The sequence below is a fragment of the Elephas maximus genome, chromosome 3 (assembly GCF_024166365.1).
Source record: "Elephas maximus indicus isolate mEleMax1 chromosome 3, mEleMax1 primary haplotype, whole genome shotgun sequence".
Taxonomy (NCBI): domain Eukaryota; kingdom Metazoa; phylum Chordata; class Mammalia; order Proboscidea; family Elephantidae; genus Elephas; species Elephas maximus.
In genome coordinates this window covers 109679098-109696038 of record NC_064821.1, presented here as the reverse complement: position 1 = coordinate 109696038, position 16941 = coordinate 109679098, and the positions used below count along the sequence as shown (strand labels likewise).

Below are 16941 nucleotides of genomic sequence, written 5' to 3'. Positions count from 1 at the left end.
GGAAGGTGGCCACAGTGACTAGAAGTGAAAATGTAATGAATGAAGGTTTGCAGGCAGGATCTCAGAGAAGACTGTCAACTCTGAAGGCTGGGGCCCTGGGGCTTCCAGGAAGGGAGGAGAGATGAAACTTAATGGGAAAAGGGTAAACACCATGAGGGGAACCACGATTTATTCTTGCCTGGATGCAGCTACTGGGGAAAATAGTTCATATCTGGGCTGAGTCTAAGTGGGGGACCCTGTGATTGCTCAGCTACATATCTTTGTGCCTGTGGCCTCCATTCCTGCATTCCTGGAGCTGCAAATAAGAAAACCAGTCAACAGCACCCTAAAGACCCAAAGAGCTCATAAAGATCAAAGGAAAGAGAAAAATAATGTCTATCCTCCTGAAGGAAACCCTGGTGGTGTAGTTAAGTGCTACAGCTGTTAACCAAGAGGTTGGCAGTTCAGATCCGCCAGGCACTCCTTGGAAACTCTATGGGGCAGTTCTACTCTGTCCTATAGAGTCACTATGAGTCGGAATCGACTTGATGGCAGTGGGTTTGGTTTTTTGGTTTATTCTCCTGAAATTCTTTAGCATTTTTCTTTAAGCAGTTGTGAAAGGATGGGCAGGGGACTTGTTCTGGACTCCTGTGGACTTAGTTTGAATGTTAACTTTAGTAGTAAAAACAGTAAAATGGTAATGACATCTTTATCATGCAGTTACTGTGAGTATTAAATTAATTAACTTACATTTCTATTGAGCATCAACCTAGTCCTAGAGCAGATGCTGGTGTAAAGAAGTTAACACAACAAACGGCAGCCATCATTGACATACAAAGCACGTAGTAGCACACATAAATTTTGGAAACTATCTCATAATACCTATCATGGTAGTCTGATTCACTCGATTATAAGCTACATGACAGCATGAACTGATCTAGGTTGTTCACAGAGTTCGAAGCAGTAGAAACGCAACACTTTGATTTCACTGAGTAACTGAATAAACAATTAACCATTCTAATCGTTAGATAAGGAGACCCTGGTGGCATAGTGGTTAAGTGCTACGGCTGCTAACCAAAGGGTCGGCAGTTCGAATCCGCCAGGCCCTCCTTGGAAACTCTATGGGGCAGTTCTATTCTGTCCTATAGGGTCACTATGAGTCAGAATCGACTCGATGGCACTGTTTCTGGGTAATCTTTAGATGCCTGGGACGTGAAAGAAAAGACAGGGAGGATGAGAGTTCAGGTTTTTTTTTTCCTTTTCTTTCACTCTCTCCAGGCACTGCCTGGGCACATCCACACAGTCCTAGCAGAGCTAACTCCCAGAATTCATAGCACATATATTTGGTTGTGTTTAATTTCATTTTCTGTCCTAGAATGAAAGTTCACAGATAAAACAATCCGTGGCAGACTATTCTCAAATGCCTTTATTCTAGAAAGTACAGCAAATGCTTACATTCTGCATTTAATTAGGCCTATACGTTTTTTTAGCCTCACTTAGTTGAAACTAAAACAAAAGTTATCAGTGGGAAAATGAGAAACCCCATAGAGATTTTGAAATCTCCTCAACTTAGACTTAATTAAAGAATGCAGAAACATTCCCATGAGACTCCATACTATTTGGGAAGGAGAAAGAAAAAGACTCGTTTCAAATCTGCCCTACTAACTTACGACATCTCATTTTTAGATGAAAAGTTAATCTTAATATCCATCTATTTCTTTTGTGCATCTATCTGTCTGCCTGTCTACCTACCTATCCACCCACCCACCCACCTACCCTACCTATCTACCTACTACCTACCTACCTACTGGCAGTCCCTGGGTTACCAGTGTCTGACGTATAGACAACTTGTACTTGCCCTTTAAAGTTATGTAAATTTGCCCTTACTTTGAAACAATTTCAGAATCGACTCAATGGCAGTGGGTTATTGGTTGTTATTATTGAAACAAACCAACCCCTACTCACAACAAATTCTTCATCTTACCTTCAGCTTCTAAATTACTGAAAAGGCTTTGAGTTGTTTCTTGTGCTAAAGAAAGGCTGAAAAAGAACCATACGCACCTGTTACCAACTTACAAATTCAACTTAAAGGAACGGGTCTTGTTTGTAACCCTGGGATGCCTGTATCTGTCTTTCTTTCTCTCTCTCTTTCTACCTACCTATCTACCTACCTGCCTATCAGCTATCAATCTATCAATCTGTCTCTCTCTCTCTATCTATCTACCAACACTCAAACAAACACACACACACTCACGTACATACAGAAATCATAGGTTTGAGTCCTTGGTCCACTTCTCATTCACAATGAGCTTGGACCAGTCACTTAACCTCTCTAAGTCTCAGTTTTCTTTCTTGTCTGTAAAATGGGTATAATAAAACCCTATCCGAAAGGTTATAAAACTATTTTACATGGAATAATGCATAAAAAAAACTCTTAGCATAGTTTTTGGCTCACTGTAAGCACTCGATAAATGGTAATTGCTGTTTAATATTATTGTTATTCTATATTCTACGATTGTATAGTGTAGAAAAGGTTTCTCAAATCCAACACAGTTGACGTTTGGGACTGGATAATTATTTGCATGGACCATTTTGTGCATTGTAGGGTGTTTGGCAGCATCCCTCACCCCTACCCACTAGATGCCCATAGCATCTACTCCCACCTCATCCGTTGTGACCACCAGACTGTCTCCAGACATTGTCAAATGTTCCACGAGAGGCAAAATTTCCCTGGGTTGAGAACTACTGATGTAGAGCAAAGAGCAGTGGTCCCAGAAATTGGAGACTGGTTCTCATTAACACGCTGATGATCCTGGACAAGCCTTTACTTCTCTGGGCCTTCGTTTTCTCACATGATAAATTTGGCAGAAATTCTACCTTGTTTATCTTTCATGGATTTTATGAGGATGAAATGAGGGAAAAAAGCAAATGCTCTAAAAGGTGCTATAAAGTAGGATGCTATGAAGATTTTGTTAGAGCGTGAGCTGTTGATGAGAAGCCTTGCCTCAGAACAACGGCTCATGCTGACCGGTTCTCTTTTCTGCTTCTCATGCTGGAGAGCCACCAGCCTCTCAGCAGCTTCTAACTGATCACATGTCAAGGATCCCCAGTTCCTTTAATGGTTGCATTTGTGGCTTGGCATGAAGAATTAAAGAGGAATTGTTTCCTTTCAAAATGCAATAAAAATGTTCTTCTCCTTTTTATTCTAAGTGGTGAAAACTGCCTTGTCACCTCCAGATTTAACTTTCATCTAAATCTCTCTCTTACGTGACCAGAATTAACCAGTTCCCAGAACTATAAATGTGTCCTTTGCAGACTGATATTCAGAAAGAAATATTCTGAGGGTTTCTGACATCCCTGTACTGATTAATACTGTAATAGTATACTGAGTAATGCTATGATGGATTTCTTCATCAACAAGGAAACATTCTTTGATGTCATAACAAATGATGGGAATCAGCATGGTGGAATCCACAGGCTCAGCCTATTGTCTTTCTTGTGATTTATTTCTGAAAAACTTTTAAATGGGAGCTACTAGAATGTCTCGGAAAAGAGCATAAGCTTTGGGATTCGGTCAGAGCTGTGTTTACATAGATGAGGGTTCGAAGTCTAACCCTATCAATGGTTAGCTATGTGAATTAGAAAAGTCATTTAACCCTTCTGAACCTCACTGGGTGTTAACAACACCTCCTCACAGTGTGGTTATGAATTAGAAATAGAAATGAACATGTAAAGCACTGAGATGGTGCAGATGCCTAGTAGGTATTTTATAAATGTAAGTGATCTCTCTCTCTGTAGTCTGAAAGACTTTTGTCGTATTTCTTTCATTCCTCAGAATGTGTGATTGCTTAGGAAGACTATTGAAATGAAAACCAAAACTTTTTAGGTATAATTTATCATGTTTACTAAAACATTAATAGAGTTAGAGTCCTTAAATCAGATATCAACAAAACTTCCAGCCTAGGGGCAATTATTATTCTCGATGGGCATTAGTTGGACATTAAGGATCAGAAGTTACTTCAAGGACAAAGGCATTTTACCTAGTGAGGAGTGAACAAACAATGTGTTTCTTCTGGAAGAAACAATTCAAAGCAATCCGTTTGGTCTCCTTATGGACACACATCAGTATCATGAGACAGCACAGTAGAGGAGCAAGAAAAATAGCTTTGGAGTTAGACCTACCAAGTATTAGTTGGGTGCCTTGGGCTCTCTGAGCCTCAGTTTTGTGATCAGCAAAATAGGGTTAATAATACCTATCACAGTGTGAGGATGCGTATAAATAAAACACGTGAAAACACCAAGCACTGAGACTGGCATGTGGAACATGGTAAGTGTTGCTTTTGTCCTTGGCTCTTCTGCAGATCTTCAATCTTACCCAGAGAAGGGATGGGGTAACTAAGTAAATAATTGTAAATCTGCATTTTGTTTTCATTCCTGTCCTCTTAATGTTGAATATAACATGGAAAAACTCACCAACTATGAAGCACAAGACGTTAAAAAATACAGGACAATTTGCTTTGAAGTTACCAATGGTGGCTTTAAGAGTTTACTTCCTAACTTGTTCTTTATCCTTCATATGAAGGTATTTTAAAACCCAGCAACACACAAGAGGGTGTGGTCACCTTGTTCTCCAACTCGGTGTGTTCAAACCATCCATAAAACCATTCTATAGGAAAAGACAATATGATAACAGGGAACATATAAAAATGAAAACTGTAGAATAACAGTTTCCCAAATTTTCAACACTAAGGCTTGTTTGGGGCCCTGGTGGTACAGTGGTTAAGCATTCAGCTACTAACCAAAAGGTCGGCAGTTTGAATCCACCACTTCTTGGAAACCCTATGGGGTAGTTCTACTCTGTCCTATCTGGTCGCTATGAGTCAGAATCGACTTGATGGCAACAGAAGGGTTTGCTTTAATATTTTTACTTTCCTCAATACATTTTAGCTCCTCCTCCTCTTTGTCTCATGACATCTGTGCTAATCTCTATTGTATCATATATGCTGCATTATAATTGACTCAGCTACTTTATTGTAGCTCAATAAAGGCATGAATCACATTTTATCCCTCTTTCAGGTCCCCCACCCCATAGTTGGCTCAATATTTGCTGAACTGACAGCAAACATTCCCCTTTATAGGTTGCCTGTATAATTATAATAATATCAATTGAGCATTTACTATATTTCAGGCGCCATGGGGCTTTACAGATATCAACTCATTTATTCTCATAATAAATAGTAGGTGTATATCATTCCCATTTTACTGATAAGAACACTAAAGCTAGGAGGGATTAAGAAAATTGCCTAAGAGCACAAAGCTAGTTCACTGAAGAAGTGGTATTCAAACCCAAGTACTTTGACATACGCCCTTATCTACTGTGATAAACTGCTTTTACTATGAACTATGTATTTATTGGAAGCCCTGGTGGCATAGTGGCTAAGAGCTACAGCTACTAACCAAGGGTTGCCAGTTCTAATCCACCAGGTGCTCCTTGGAAACCCTATTGGGCAGTTCTACTCTGTCCTATGGGGTTGCTATGAGTCGGAATCAACTCGACAGCATTGGGTTTATAGCTTATGTATTTACAGTTTACTTGTTATTGCTTTTAAGTAGATTCATTTTGCTTTCTCTTAGAGGACAGAGTATTGCTAAGTAGAAAGAACAAACTTGGGAATTATACAATTCAGCCACTGAAAACTGGATGTCCTTGGGCAAGTTGCATAATTCTTACTGAATCTCAGCTTCATCATCCATAAAATGCAGATGATAGAGACTGGATATGGAGATTAAATGTGGTAACAGGGGCAAGGTGTCTCGCATAGGATCTAGCCCATAGTAGTCATTTAATAAAATAGCTGTTACATTAGGAATAGAATCTACCTACACTGATCACTCAGTGTAAGTCAACTGTCTTCAACTAACACTTCCTCCTTTCTCATCCATACCTCATAAGCCAGATATGCTCCTCTTCCCTTCAGGGCTGGGCTCCTCATTTTCTAAGCCTGGCTTCCCACTCATTCTGACAGCCTTAAATGCCACCTACATGCTGGAATTTGCAAAATGTTTATCTCTAAGCCAGACCTCAGCCCTGAACTCCAGACTTTAATATCCAGTTGCCTCCTCAGCATCTCCTTTTGGATATCTAAAGGGGATTTTCAAATTCAGCATGAACAAAAACAAACTCCTGATTCCAGGTCCCATCAAACTAGCTTCTCCTGCAGTCTTCTCCATCTTAGTAAAACGCAACCCCATTCAGAAGCCTTGGAGCTGCTTTTGATCCTAACTTTCTTTTATGTCTCACATCTAATCCATCAGCAATCTGGTCATCACAGTCTATTCTCAACCCAGGAGCCAAAGTGATCCTTTTAAAATATAAGTCAGATCATACCATGCTTCTGCTCAAAACATTTTAATGCCTCCCTGACTTAAAAAAAAAAAAAGGTTAAAAGCTTAAGTCTTACAGTGGCCTACAAGATGCTCCATGATTTGGTCCTGTTACTTTTCTGACCTTAGCTTGTACTACTCTCCTCCTTGTTCATTCTGTTCCAGCCTCACTGGCCTCCTTGCCCCTTCTTGGATGTGCTAGGCCTACTCCCACCTTAGGGTCCCTGCTACATTCCTGAGCCTAGATGAGTATTTGGCATACGGTAAGTACTCAGTGGAGGCAGCTCTACTTTGTCCCATAGGGTCGCTATGAGTCTGAATCAACTAGATGGCAACGAGTTTGTTTTTGTTTTGTTTGTTTAGGTACTGAAGAAATACTATTGAATGAATGGTGTGGATGATCATCTACTTAAAGAGCCAGCTCACCTTGACTTCTGTTATTTGTGTGTCCTGTGACTTTCTTCTTGCTTGACCTCCACCCTGTAGTTTCGCCTTGGCTTTCCCAGCAATGACAGCCTGCCTCCCCACTATACCTCGGGAATTCACTTGACACTATCTAGGAGAACCAGGACCAGGAAGACTAATACAAGTTCCAAAATAGTCTTGAACTCTGGGTTTCACTGACACCTTCATTCTCTTTTTCCTGTAAACATTTCTGTGAAAAAGGAACAGACTGACCCAAGAATCCCATTGTCTCTCTAGACACCTGTGCCCTTCTGCAGCACAGAACGATGAGACAAATTGCTCAGGATGACTGAGCAAGGATTGTAACGACACTGCTTTGTAGGTGCTCTCAAGGACACACAGAAAATAGTTATCTTTCTGCTTCTAATACACCTGTTGTGCTAAAATGTATACTTAGATATGGGCCATTATGGGTAACATCTTTTTCTGCCCTTTCTACATGACTAACTCTGAGCTGTTTCACCTGTGCCTCCAGAGAAACTATTTCCTATTACAGGCACTAGTGCAAGGGTTGTAGGTATAAAAGCAATTTACCCTTGAAAATGTGCTTTGGTACCTTGAAAACGGTTTGATGTAGAAATGGCAAGGTCCGTCTAGCCTAGGGAGGGAGTAGTAGTTCAGTGGTAGAATTCCCACCTTCCATGTGGGAGACCTGAGTTTGATTCCTGGTCAGTGTACCTCACATGCAGGCCAATGTACCTTATGCACAGTCACCACCCATCTGTGAGTGGCGGCTTGCATGCTGCTGTGATGCTGAACAGGTTTCAATGGAGCTTCCAGACTAAGACAGACTAGGAAGAAAGGTCTAGCGATCTCCTTGCGAAAATCAGCCAATGAAAAACCCTATGGGTCACAGTGACCCGACCCCACAACCAATCATGGGGATGGTGCAGGACCAGGCAGCACTTGGTTCCATTGTGTACAGGGTCACTATGAATCAGGGGCTGACTAGAAGGTAGCTAACAACAACATCTAGCCTAAAGACATGGTTTGAGATCAAATAAACACCATCAGTCTCCTTTGCCCCCTTTACACAATTCTTCTAAGGAAAGTGGGGGTGGGGTGGGAGATCTCTGAAAGGTGATTAAACACATTAAAGACAACAGCTTGCTATTTACCACATGCTGGGATGTCACAGAGGTCTGACTTAAAATTTTCATCCAAGGTAAAGCACCAGGGGGCCTCCTTCTGATTCCCAGGGTTGCGGCAGTAGGAATGCCCCCCATTCAGCTCTGGGAAGCGCAGGGCTGTGAAGGTGTGTGTGTGGGGATACTGGGAATTCCACGGCTGACACTGCCGCCCAGATTTGGTCACACTGACGGTGCCCCGGTAGTCCACACCTGTGCCGTTATAACACTTGTGATCTGAAAGACACAAAATTAAAGTGCAAACTGAGAGAAAAAGCAGAGGAGACTCTGGAGCTCCCAGCCAGCACTTTCTGGAGGCGAAGACATGTAATTAACCTCTTGGTCAAAACCTCTCTGCAGTCAGGGGCCTGGCAGGGCAGAGCCTCCAACCCTGGCCAGCAGCTGCATTCCTGGGAGGATTTAAACTTATGCTTCAGGAACAAAACTGTTCCTCCACTAGTATTTCTAATATTACATACAGAGGAAATCAGAACTGGCTGGGACCTGGGGCACATGGGCCATTTTCTAATGAATGGTTCAGGGAAGGTTCAAACCAAAATTTTCCTTCCATTCCTGAGTGTTGATCTTAGTCTTGAATCATGTGATAAAGAATTTAGTAGGTGATTCACAGAACATGTTTATTAGGGGCAGTGTATTATGGGCTTATGGAAACCCTGGTGGCATAGTGGTTAAGTCCTATGGCTGCTAACTAAAGAGTCGGCAGTTTGAATCTGCCAGGCACTCCGTGGAAACTCTGTGGGGCAGTTCTACTCTGTCCCATAGGGTCGCTATGAGTCGGAATCGACTCGACGGCACTGGGTTTGGTTTTTGGTTTTTAACTGGAGCCCTGGTGGTGTACTGGTTAAAAGCTCAGCTGCTAACCAAAAGGCCAGCAGTTCGAATCCACTAGCTGCTCCTTGGAAACCCTATGGGGCAGTTCTACTCCGTCCTATAGGATCGTTATGAGTTGGAATCGACTGGACAGCAATGGGTTAACAGGAGTTAAGGCCATCTCTGTGCCGATGGACTGGACACCCTTGAGAATCAGGGCTATTAAGTAGTCCTTCCAGGAGACCACAGGGGCTGTCACCTGACAGTGCTGTAGAATCTCGACTTGAAATAAACTGGATTTTGGCAGAGCAATAAGATTATAGTAATGATAATAACAGTGATATTGAATAATATTTATTGAGCATTTACTATGTGCTAATGTGAAGTGAATGGAAACCCTGGTGGCATAGTGGTTAAGTGCTACAGCTGCTAGCCCAAGGGTCGGCAGTTCAAACCCGCCAGGCGCTCCTTGGAAACTCTACGGGGCAGTTCTACTCTATCCTATAGGGTCGCTATGAGTCAGAATCTACTCGCTGGCACTGGGTTTGGAATGTGAAGTGACTAAAAGCTCTGCTGCTAACTGAAAGGTCAGCAGTTTGAACCCACCAGCCCTCCGTGGGAGAAAGATGTGGCAGTCTGCTTCTGTAAAGATTTACAGCCTTGGAAACTCTACGGGGCAGTTCTGATCTGTCCTACAGGTTCACTTTGAGTCAGAATCGACTTGATGACAATTGATTTGGTTTGGGTTTTGGAAGCACAGTTCTAAGCATTTTAGATGTATTAACTAATTTAACTAATAAAGTATTATTAAGTACCAAAAGCAGACTAAAAATTGCCATTAAGTTTAATTATAGATGGATGAGAAATGTTCAAATAGTTTTTTTTTTTTGTTGTTGTTGTTGCTGATGAGGGGGCAAAGGGTGCAGGAAGCCCTCATATTTTCACATTATTGTCTTCAAGAAACAATCCCTGGGTGCTACAAATGGTTAACGTGCTCGCCTGCTAAACAAAAGGTTGGAGGCTGGAGTTTACCCAGAGGTGCCTTGGAAGAGAGGCCTGGTGAACTACTTCTGAAGAATCAGTCATTGAAAACCTGATAGAGCACAGTTCTGCTCTGACACACATGGGGTTGCCATGAGTTGGAATTGACGCTACAGCAACGGTTTACTGGTTGGTCTTCATGAAACTTCCTGAAAGTGGGCACCATGTTCAGCCCGTTGGGAGGTAATCTGGCTAATAATCTGAATAATTACTACGCGTCAAGTTCCAGAATTCATTCTGCCATGGGATTGCTGGACCCAGGGAAGAACAGAAGATGGTTAGGGGCTACCACTTACTTTTATTTATAGGATCCGCCATGGGAATTCCAATTCGGATACAGTTTGCAGCTTCTGGGCTCTCTGGCTGGGGGAGATCTTCACAGTTTGGCAGTTTCAGCCTCATCAGAATCATGGGATTCGATCTTGCAAAAATGTACTCTGTTTGACACAGGACGTTTTCCAGGATTTCACATTCATCGCGGCACAAGTCGCGGGGCTTTGGGACAGATGAGGTTTCGTCACAGTATGGGAAGGCATAGTGGCACAGGGAAGGTATGGCAAACTGAGAACACTTATCAGATAAGTGACTGGAGGTGCCGATCATGGTGAAGGCAGCTGAAAAACAAACAATTACTAACTCCCAGGGGTCAGGGTTTATCTTCTCTAGTTATCTGGTCAACAGATATCAGATATAAACCCACATTGGACAGGATCTGCTGTGCTCAAACAGACAAGGCCAAGAGAAGGACATTCATTTCAGATGTCTAAGCAGCTTACTTTTACTGGCTTGAAAAAAACATTTTGACTACAAAGTTAAAAAAAACAAGCTTATATTACATATGTACCGTTTCCTAATAAAAAGAATTAATTAGGTTAAAGTACAATGTATTTTTCATTTTTACTACAAAGCAACAGAACTCTGTGTTTCATCCGGTACTTTTTATTAGTTTTGTGAGGTTTCGAAAACATTTGACAGCTGCAGGGCAGAGCTTGCTTTACGCAGAGGCTGTGCCTGATCACAGAATTTAGTTCTGTGGCTTGCCTCTGACCTGCTGGATGACTTTGGGTAACTTGCTTATAGCATTTTTACACAAATAACACCCATCTTCTATGTTTGTTTGCCAACCACACTCTCCCTTAACACCCCACCAAGATATTTTTGTAAGAGCTGCTATGCTAATTTTTTATACCAACATGTAAAAAAAAAAAAAAATTTAACATAGCAGCTCTTACGAAAAGTACATGGTGGGGAGGGGCGTGGAGTGCGGTTGGTGCGTTATTTGTGTAAAAATGTGGTAATTTCTTTGTAGCTTGGATGCATTCTACTCCACCTTCTGAAAAATGAGGCAACTCACTTAGTAATTCCTGAAGAGTACACCTCAGTTGTTCCAGTGACACTTATAGAATATTAGTGGTCCTGTGGCCTAATTTCTTACCCAACAGAGTATCCATGTACAAAAGGAGCACCCACTCTCCCTTTGAATACCTCCAATGACAAGAGGCAGCCTAAGAGGTTGTTGAAGCACTGTTTCCCAAAGTATGTTCCTCAGAATATTAATTCCATAGGACATAAATAGTGTTATGAAAAATTACAGGTCCTGGCCAGACAAGTTGGGAAATGCTGGGTTAAACGAAGTTAAATGGATTTTTTTTTTTTTAAAGTATAATACTTTCCAGTAAAATGATGTTCATTGAAAATTACCCTGAAAGGATTATTATAATTGGATTACCAAATATTTATATCAGAACTTCCCATTTATTTTTGTGAATATTTAGCTAAAAGCACGTTAAAATGTTCTTAGGTTAGGTTGAATTGTGCCTTCAACATCTCCTCCCCATCAGCCTTACTTCTGTTCTCTGGAATTTTACAGAATTATTTTTCCTCTTGAAAGCCTGAGGGTTTCAATAAGTGGCAACTACATCTTCCTATAGTTGCTTTTCCAAGTTAAATAACTCCACCTCCCACCTCAAGTTCTGTCAAATTTCCCATAGGGTATACCTTCCGGACTTTTTGTGGTTCGATGTGCCCACGTTGGGTTTGTCCTTGGCTCTCTTAAACCCTAGGGTTGCCAAATAAACTAGAAGATGCCCCGTTAAATTTAAATTTCGAATAAACAGTTGGGACATACTTATACTAGAAAATTATTTGTTGTTTATCTGAAATTCATATTTAATGGGGTATCCTGTATTTTTATTTGCTAAATCTGGCAACCCTATTAAAACCTGAAGCCAATTTTAATAGATTTCAAAGGGTACATGGCACAGAGACATAATAACTACAACAATGGAAGAAGTCCAAGGCTGCTACAACCACCAGCAAAACTGTACAACGTGGGCTACAATACCAACTCTTGAGTACCACAAAGGGCTTCACTATTAGGTTTCAACTGAAAAATGCTTTCAATTAAAAAAATATGAAGGCTAAAATAGAGAAAGCTACAGTAGGAAAAGTCCTAGGATCATCTCGCCTCATCATTCATTTTGCAGATGAAGAAAGAGATATTCACGGAAGGTTAGCAATTTCCCCAAAGTCACAATAATGTTAGTTCTGGGATTAGCATTCAGCTAGACCCTAAATTCATTCCCTTTTACTCTACAGCATGTTGCTTCCAAACAGTAAGCTCTGTGAGGGCAGAGATTTACCTGGTTTATTCACCACTCCATCACATCCTCAGTGCTCAGCCCAGTTCCTGGTGCACCGAAAGCGCTCAATATTTATTGAGTGTTTGAATGGATGTGAGACTTCTCAAAGCTTCCTTTTCCTCTAAATGCAACCTTCAATAAATTATTTTAATGTAAATTCCAGAGCACAGAAATCATATCTCACGCTTCTTTATGTTACTGCTCCCAGTCCTTATGCTTAGCCTAATACTTTACCAAGAGAAGGGCTCAAAAAAACTATTGGTGAGAAAAATAGTTATTCAAGGGCTAAGTATAATTTCATTGGTGTTACTTACCTGTGATCTGATTTTCTATTTCCCCTTGCATGTGCAAAGACTCCATATAGACGGTTCGGTTGCCAATAAATCTCGCACATGCAATTCCTCTGTATGGCTGACAGAATCCATCTTCTTCATACTCATCTCTAAAAATAAAGTGAAAACTTTAGTGGTTGCAGCACACACATATGTGGCTCTGGCTGTACAACGCCCTAAAGAGTCGCTAGGGGGCGTAGTCGGGCACAGTATCCTAAAGACTGGGCTAAGGAACCTGGCTCTTGCTCAGTTCCATCCATCACCTAAAACATCTGTTGGTCATGTTGGTCAAAATTCCTACACCCCCAGAAAATCATCCCAAAGCACAAAGATCGTCCTTAAATATGAGAGAAAATACTTTTATTTTTGCAGCTGGTGGTGGGCTGGAAGATGATGTAGTTATAAGAGTAAAAAGGAAATGGGTTGGAAATCTGGGCACATGTTCTACAGGGTTTTGTTTTGTTTTGTTTTTTAAGCAGAGATTATTTTCTGCTTCATTTGCTACAAAGGCGTGGGCGCATTATCCACAAGATCCACTCCAACTGACATGTCAATTAGGGGGAGCCACAAGGGGAGCTACGAGTCAGAATCGACTCGACGGCAACAGGTTTTTTCTCGACAAGGGGAGAAGCTGGGTGCCTCTGGAAAGAAACCAGAGGGCAGCCCAGTTATGCGGGCTTCTCACTGCTTAGGACCCATTATTTCTACCATGGAGAAAGAGGGCAAGGGCAAAGCACGGACTGATGAATCTGAAATGAGTCACTAAATCCAAGAAAATCTAGAGAATAAGTCAAACTATTGTTGCTCAAGGGCAGACCAAGCCAAACAAAAGGCGGCCGGCTGTGCTTACGGGCTGAAAGCCACCCTGGATGCTGCTCCTCTGCTAACCTGGCTGGAGTCAATAAATCAGTTGAACTAAATATCATTCTTCTCCAAGTTAAAGTACCCCAGGACAAAAGTCAGGAGAACAAAATTCTCTTCCTGCAGTCAAGAAATCAAATGACGCGTTGCACCGGGCAAAACTGCAGCAAAAGATCTCTTTAAAATCTTTAAAAAGCAGATGTCACTCTGATGACTAAGGTGTGCCTGACCCAAGCCATGGTCTTGTCAATGACCTCAATATGCATAAGAAAGTTGGACAAGGAAAAAGGAAGACCAAAGAAGAATTGACACATTCGAATCATGATGTTGGCAAAGTACATCAAATATACCATGGACTTCCAGAAGAATGAACAAATAGTCTTGGAGGAAGTACAGCCAGAATGTTCCTTAGAAGTGAGAATGGAGAGACTTTGTCTTGCTTACTTTGGACATGTTATCAGGAGGCACCAATCACTGGAGAACAACACCATGCTTGGTAAAGGATCAGTAAAAAAGAGAGAGACTCTCAATGAGATGGACTGACAGTGGCTGCAACAATGGGCTCAAACATATCAAGGACTGTGAGGACAGTGCAGGGCCAAGCAACATGTGTTCTGTTTATACATGAGTCAGAGCCGACTAGATGACACCTAAAAACAACAACAAAGGCAAGATGTCTGACCTCTTTGAGCCATGGTTTACTTATGGATAAGAGGAAGATGATAACTGACCTCTCTACTCCATAAATGAAAGTCTCTGGGTGGTGTAAATGGTTAAGCACTGGATGACTAGCCGAAATGTCGGCGGTTTGACCTGCCCAGAGGCGCCTTGGAAGACAGGCCTGGTGATCTGCTTTTGAAAGGTCATAATCTTGAAAACCCTATGGAGCAGTTCTACTCTGCATACATGGGGTTGCCATGAGTTGACAGCTACTAACATCAACAACACCCCGTAAGTAAAAGTCATGAGGATTCCATCATATAATGTAAAAGGTTTTTTAAAGTGCTATCAGAGGTAACATATGATTATTATTCAAGTATTTACAATTACCAAAGAGGACATTTATTTGAAGGATAGTTATTTACTAAGTTCCTAGTTTGTAAAATGGACTGTGGTTAGTGTATGGCCCTGAACTTCCCCACTGGGGTTCAGTGTGGGAGTCTAGAAATCACCCTAGAGCACAAACCAGGTGAAAAGTACCTGATAGGGCCGATCATTAAGAGACACTAGTTTTCAGCTGCTTTCTACTCCCCAACCATTAAAATAGTCATTTTGAAGCAGAGATGGGGGAAGTATCTTCCATTTTGTCCTGAAAATAGTTTGTACTGCAAAGCTCTTTTGAAAAACATAAACTTTAAGTACACATACAGAAGAATATATCATATACCCGACATAAAGACATTGAAATTTTAATGTTGCAAAACCCTGCAAGCACTCCACATGTTTACTTTCATAAATCCTAGAGTAAGGCTGAAGCCTTTTTGGCTTAAATTTTACTTGGGTTGTAAAATTAACCCAACTTTTATTGGGTAACTAATACCATAAACCTATGGGGAGAGAGAAGGTTCTCAGATGACCAAGACTTGGATCTTGGAAACATAAGCACGGAGACCAAGACATACCCCCACTCACCCCCTGCTATTACAGATGACGCATTTCTATCCCTAGGCATTAACAGAGCCCTGGATTTTTAAGGTGTCATTATGAGAACACCTCTTCCTCCCTCACATTAAACTCTCAAGGCCTCAATTTATATCCCTTGGGAGGCCAAAACCCTGGAATTACCCCCAGATATAAATCCCCAACCTACTGGGAGTTCCCATATTTTATGTGTGAGGCTTAGGCTAAACTTCTTACCACCTTTCCAGTTCAAGACTCTAAAAGGACCCTTTGAATACTTTTTTTTTTTAAGAATAAAATGGAATGCAATTCCTTTGCTGCACATTTCTTATCCAAGGCTTAGACCTGCAGGTGTACTGAACATTCGACTGTGCCCAGAATTTCTGCTATTCTGGCCAGCCCCTTGGGGGCAGATAGAAAAAAGAAAAAAACACACGCACGCATGTGCACACACACACACTCACACACACACACCATGTAACGTCATCTGCTGGGGAGTAGTAATCGGCCCTGGCTGCTTATTAGACTCTCTACAGGAAGCTTTCAAAAATACTGATGTCCAGGCTCCACCCCAGACCTATTAAATCATATTCTCTAGGGATGCAGCTTAGGCATTTGTGATTTTTAAAAAGCTCCCAGGTGATCTGAATGCGGTTCAGACCCACAGCGCTAGAAAAACAAACATTTATTAAGTGTCTGCAGTTCTGTGCTGGGTACTGTGCTAAGTGCTTTCCTCAAAGCCACCCCTTAGGAGGTTTTCTCATCCTTATTTTAGAGAGGGAGGAACTCAAGTTCAGAGAATTTAAGTAACCTGTTCAAATTCACAAAGCCAGAACATAGTGGAGGGTTTAAAGCTAAAATTCAAGCTCAGGGTTTTCAATGCTGCTTTTTATTAAATCAGCCTAACCATAGTAAGAAACTATATAATAAGCCCTTATTCTATGCCAAACCCAACCAAACCAAACCCTGTGCCATCGAGGCGATTCCGACTCCTAGCAACCCTATAGGACAGAGTAGAACTGTCCCATAGAGTTTCCAAGGAGCGCCTGGCGGATTCGAACTGCCAACCCTTTGGTTAGCAGCCATAGCACTTAACCACTATGCTACCAGGGCTTCCTATTCTATGCCAGGTATGTTAAATTTCATATACACATAAAATAGGCGTTAAATAATTTAATCCTCACAATTGTGTAAAGAAGGTACAGGCATAATTATTCCCATTATACAGATGACAAAACTGAGGGTTAGGAAGAGTAAAGCACTTGTCCAGAGTTACACAGCAAAGGGAAGAGCTAGATTTGCCCCAAACCACACCATACAGCTTCCTTCTGAATGGTTAGGTCACAGAAGTTTTTGTGCTGCTTACAGGGGCTCTCCACTCTGAAGATGCTTTGGCGTAAGCTGAGTGGCAAAAGGTTTTCTTTTAAACATAAAGTCACATTTCTTTTCATTTGCAACAAGTGCTCCTTCAACATTGATCAGCTTTGTTTTTCTCATTGATGCCTTCCTGCCTCACACCGCATTCAGCAAACTGAAAACATGAAGCGATGAGACAGCAAGAATACAAGGGCTACGTTCTATGGAGAAGAAAAGCACATCAAGAAAGGGTCCCTGGGACTTGGCCATTCAGCACCGCAGTGGGCAGAAGCATGCACCACC

The 16941-nt window shown here is 41.6% G+C and overlaps 1 protein-coding gene across 1 annotated transcript in view; it reads right to left on the bottom strand.

Moving 5' to 3' along the window:
• The window catches only part of ROR1 (receptor tyrosine kinase like orphan receptor 1), a 486857-nt gene that overhangs the window by 32889 nt on the left and 437027 nt on the right, over nt 1–16941 (bottom strand). Inside the window, exons 5-7 of the mRNA XM_049879476.1 lie at nt 12784–12911; nt 10124–10441; nt 7947–8192 (exon numbers count right to left, since the gene is read on the bottom strand). Coding sequence (XP_049735433.1) covers nt 7947–8192; nt 10124–10441; nt 12784–12911 — 692 coding nt within the window. The remainder of the gene's footprint in view (nt 1–7946; nt 8193–10123; nt 10442–12783; nt 12912–16941) is intronic.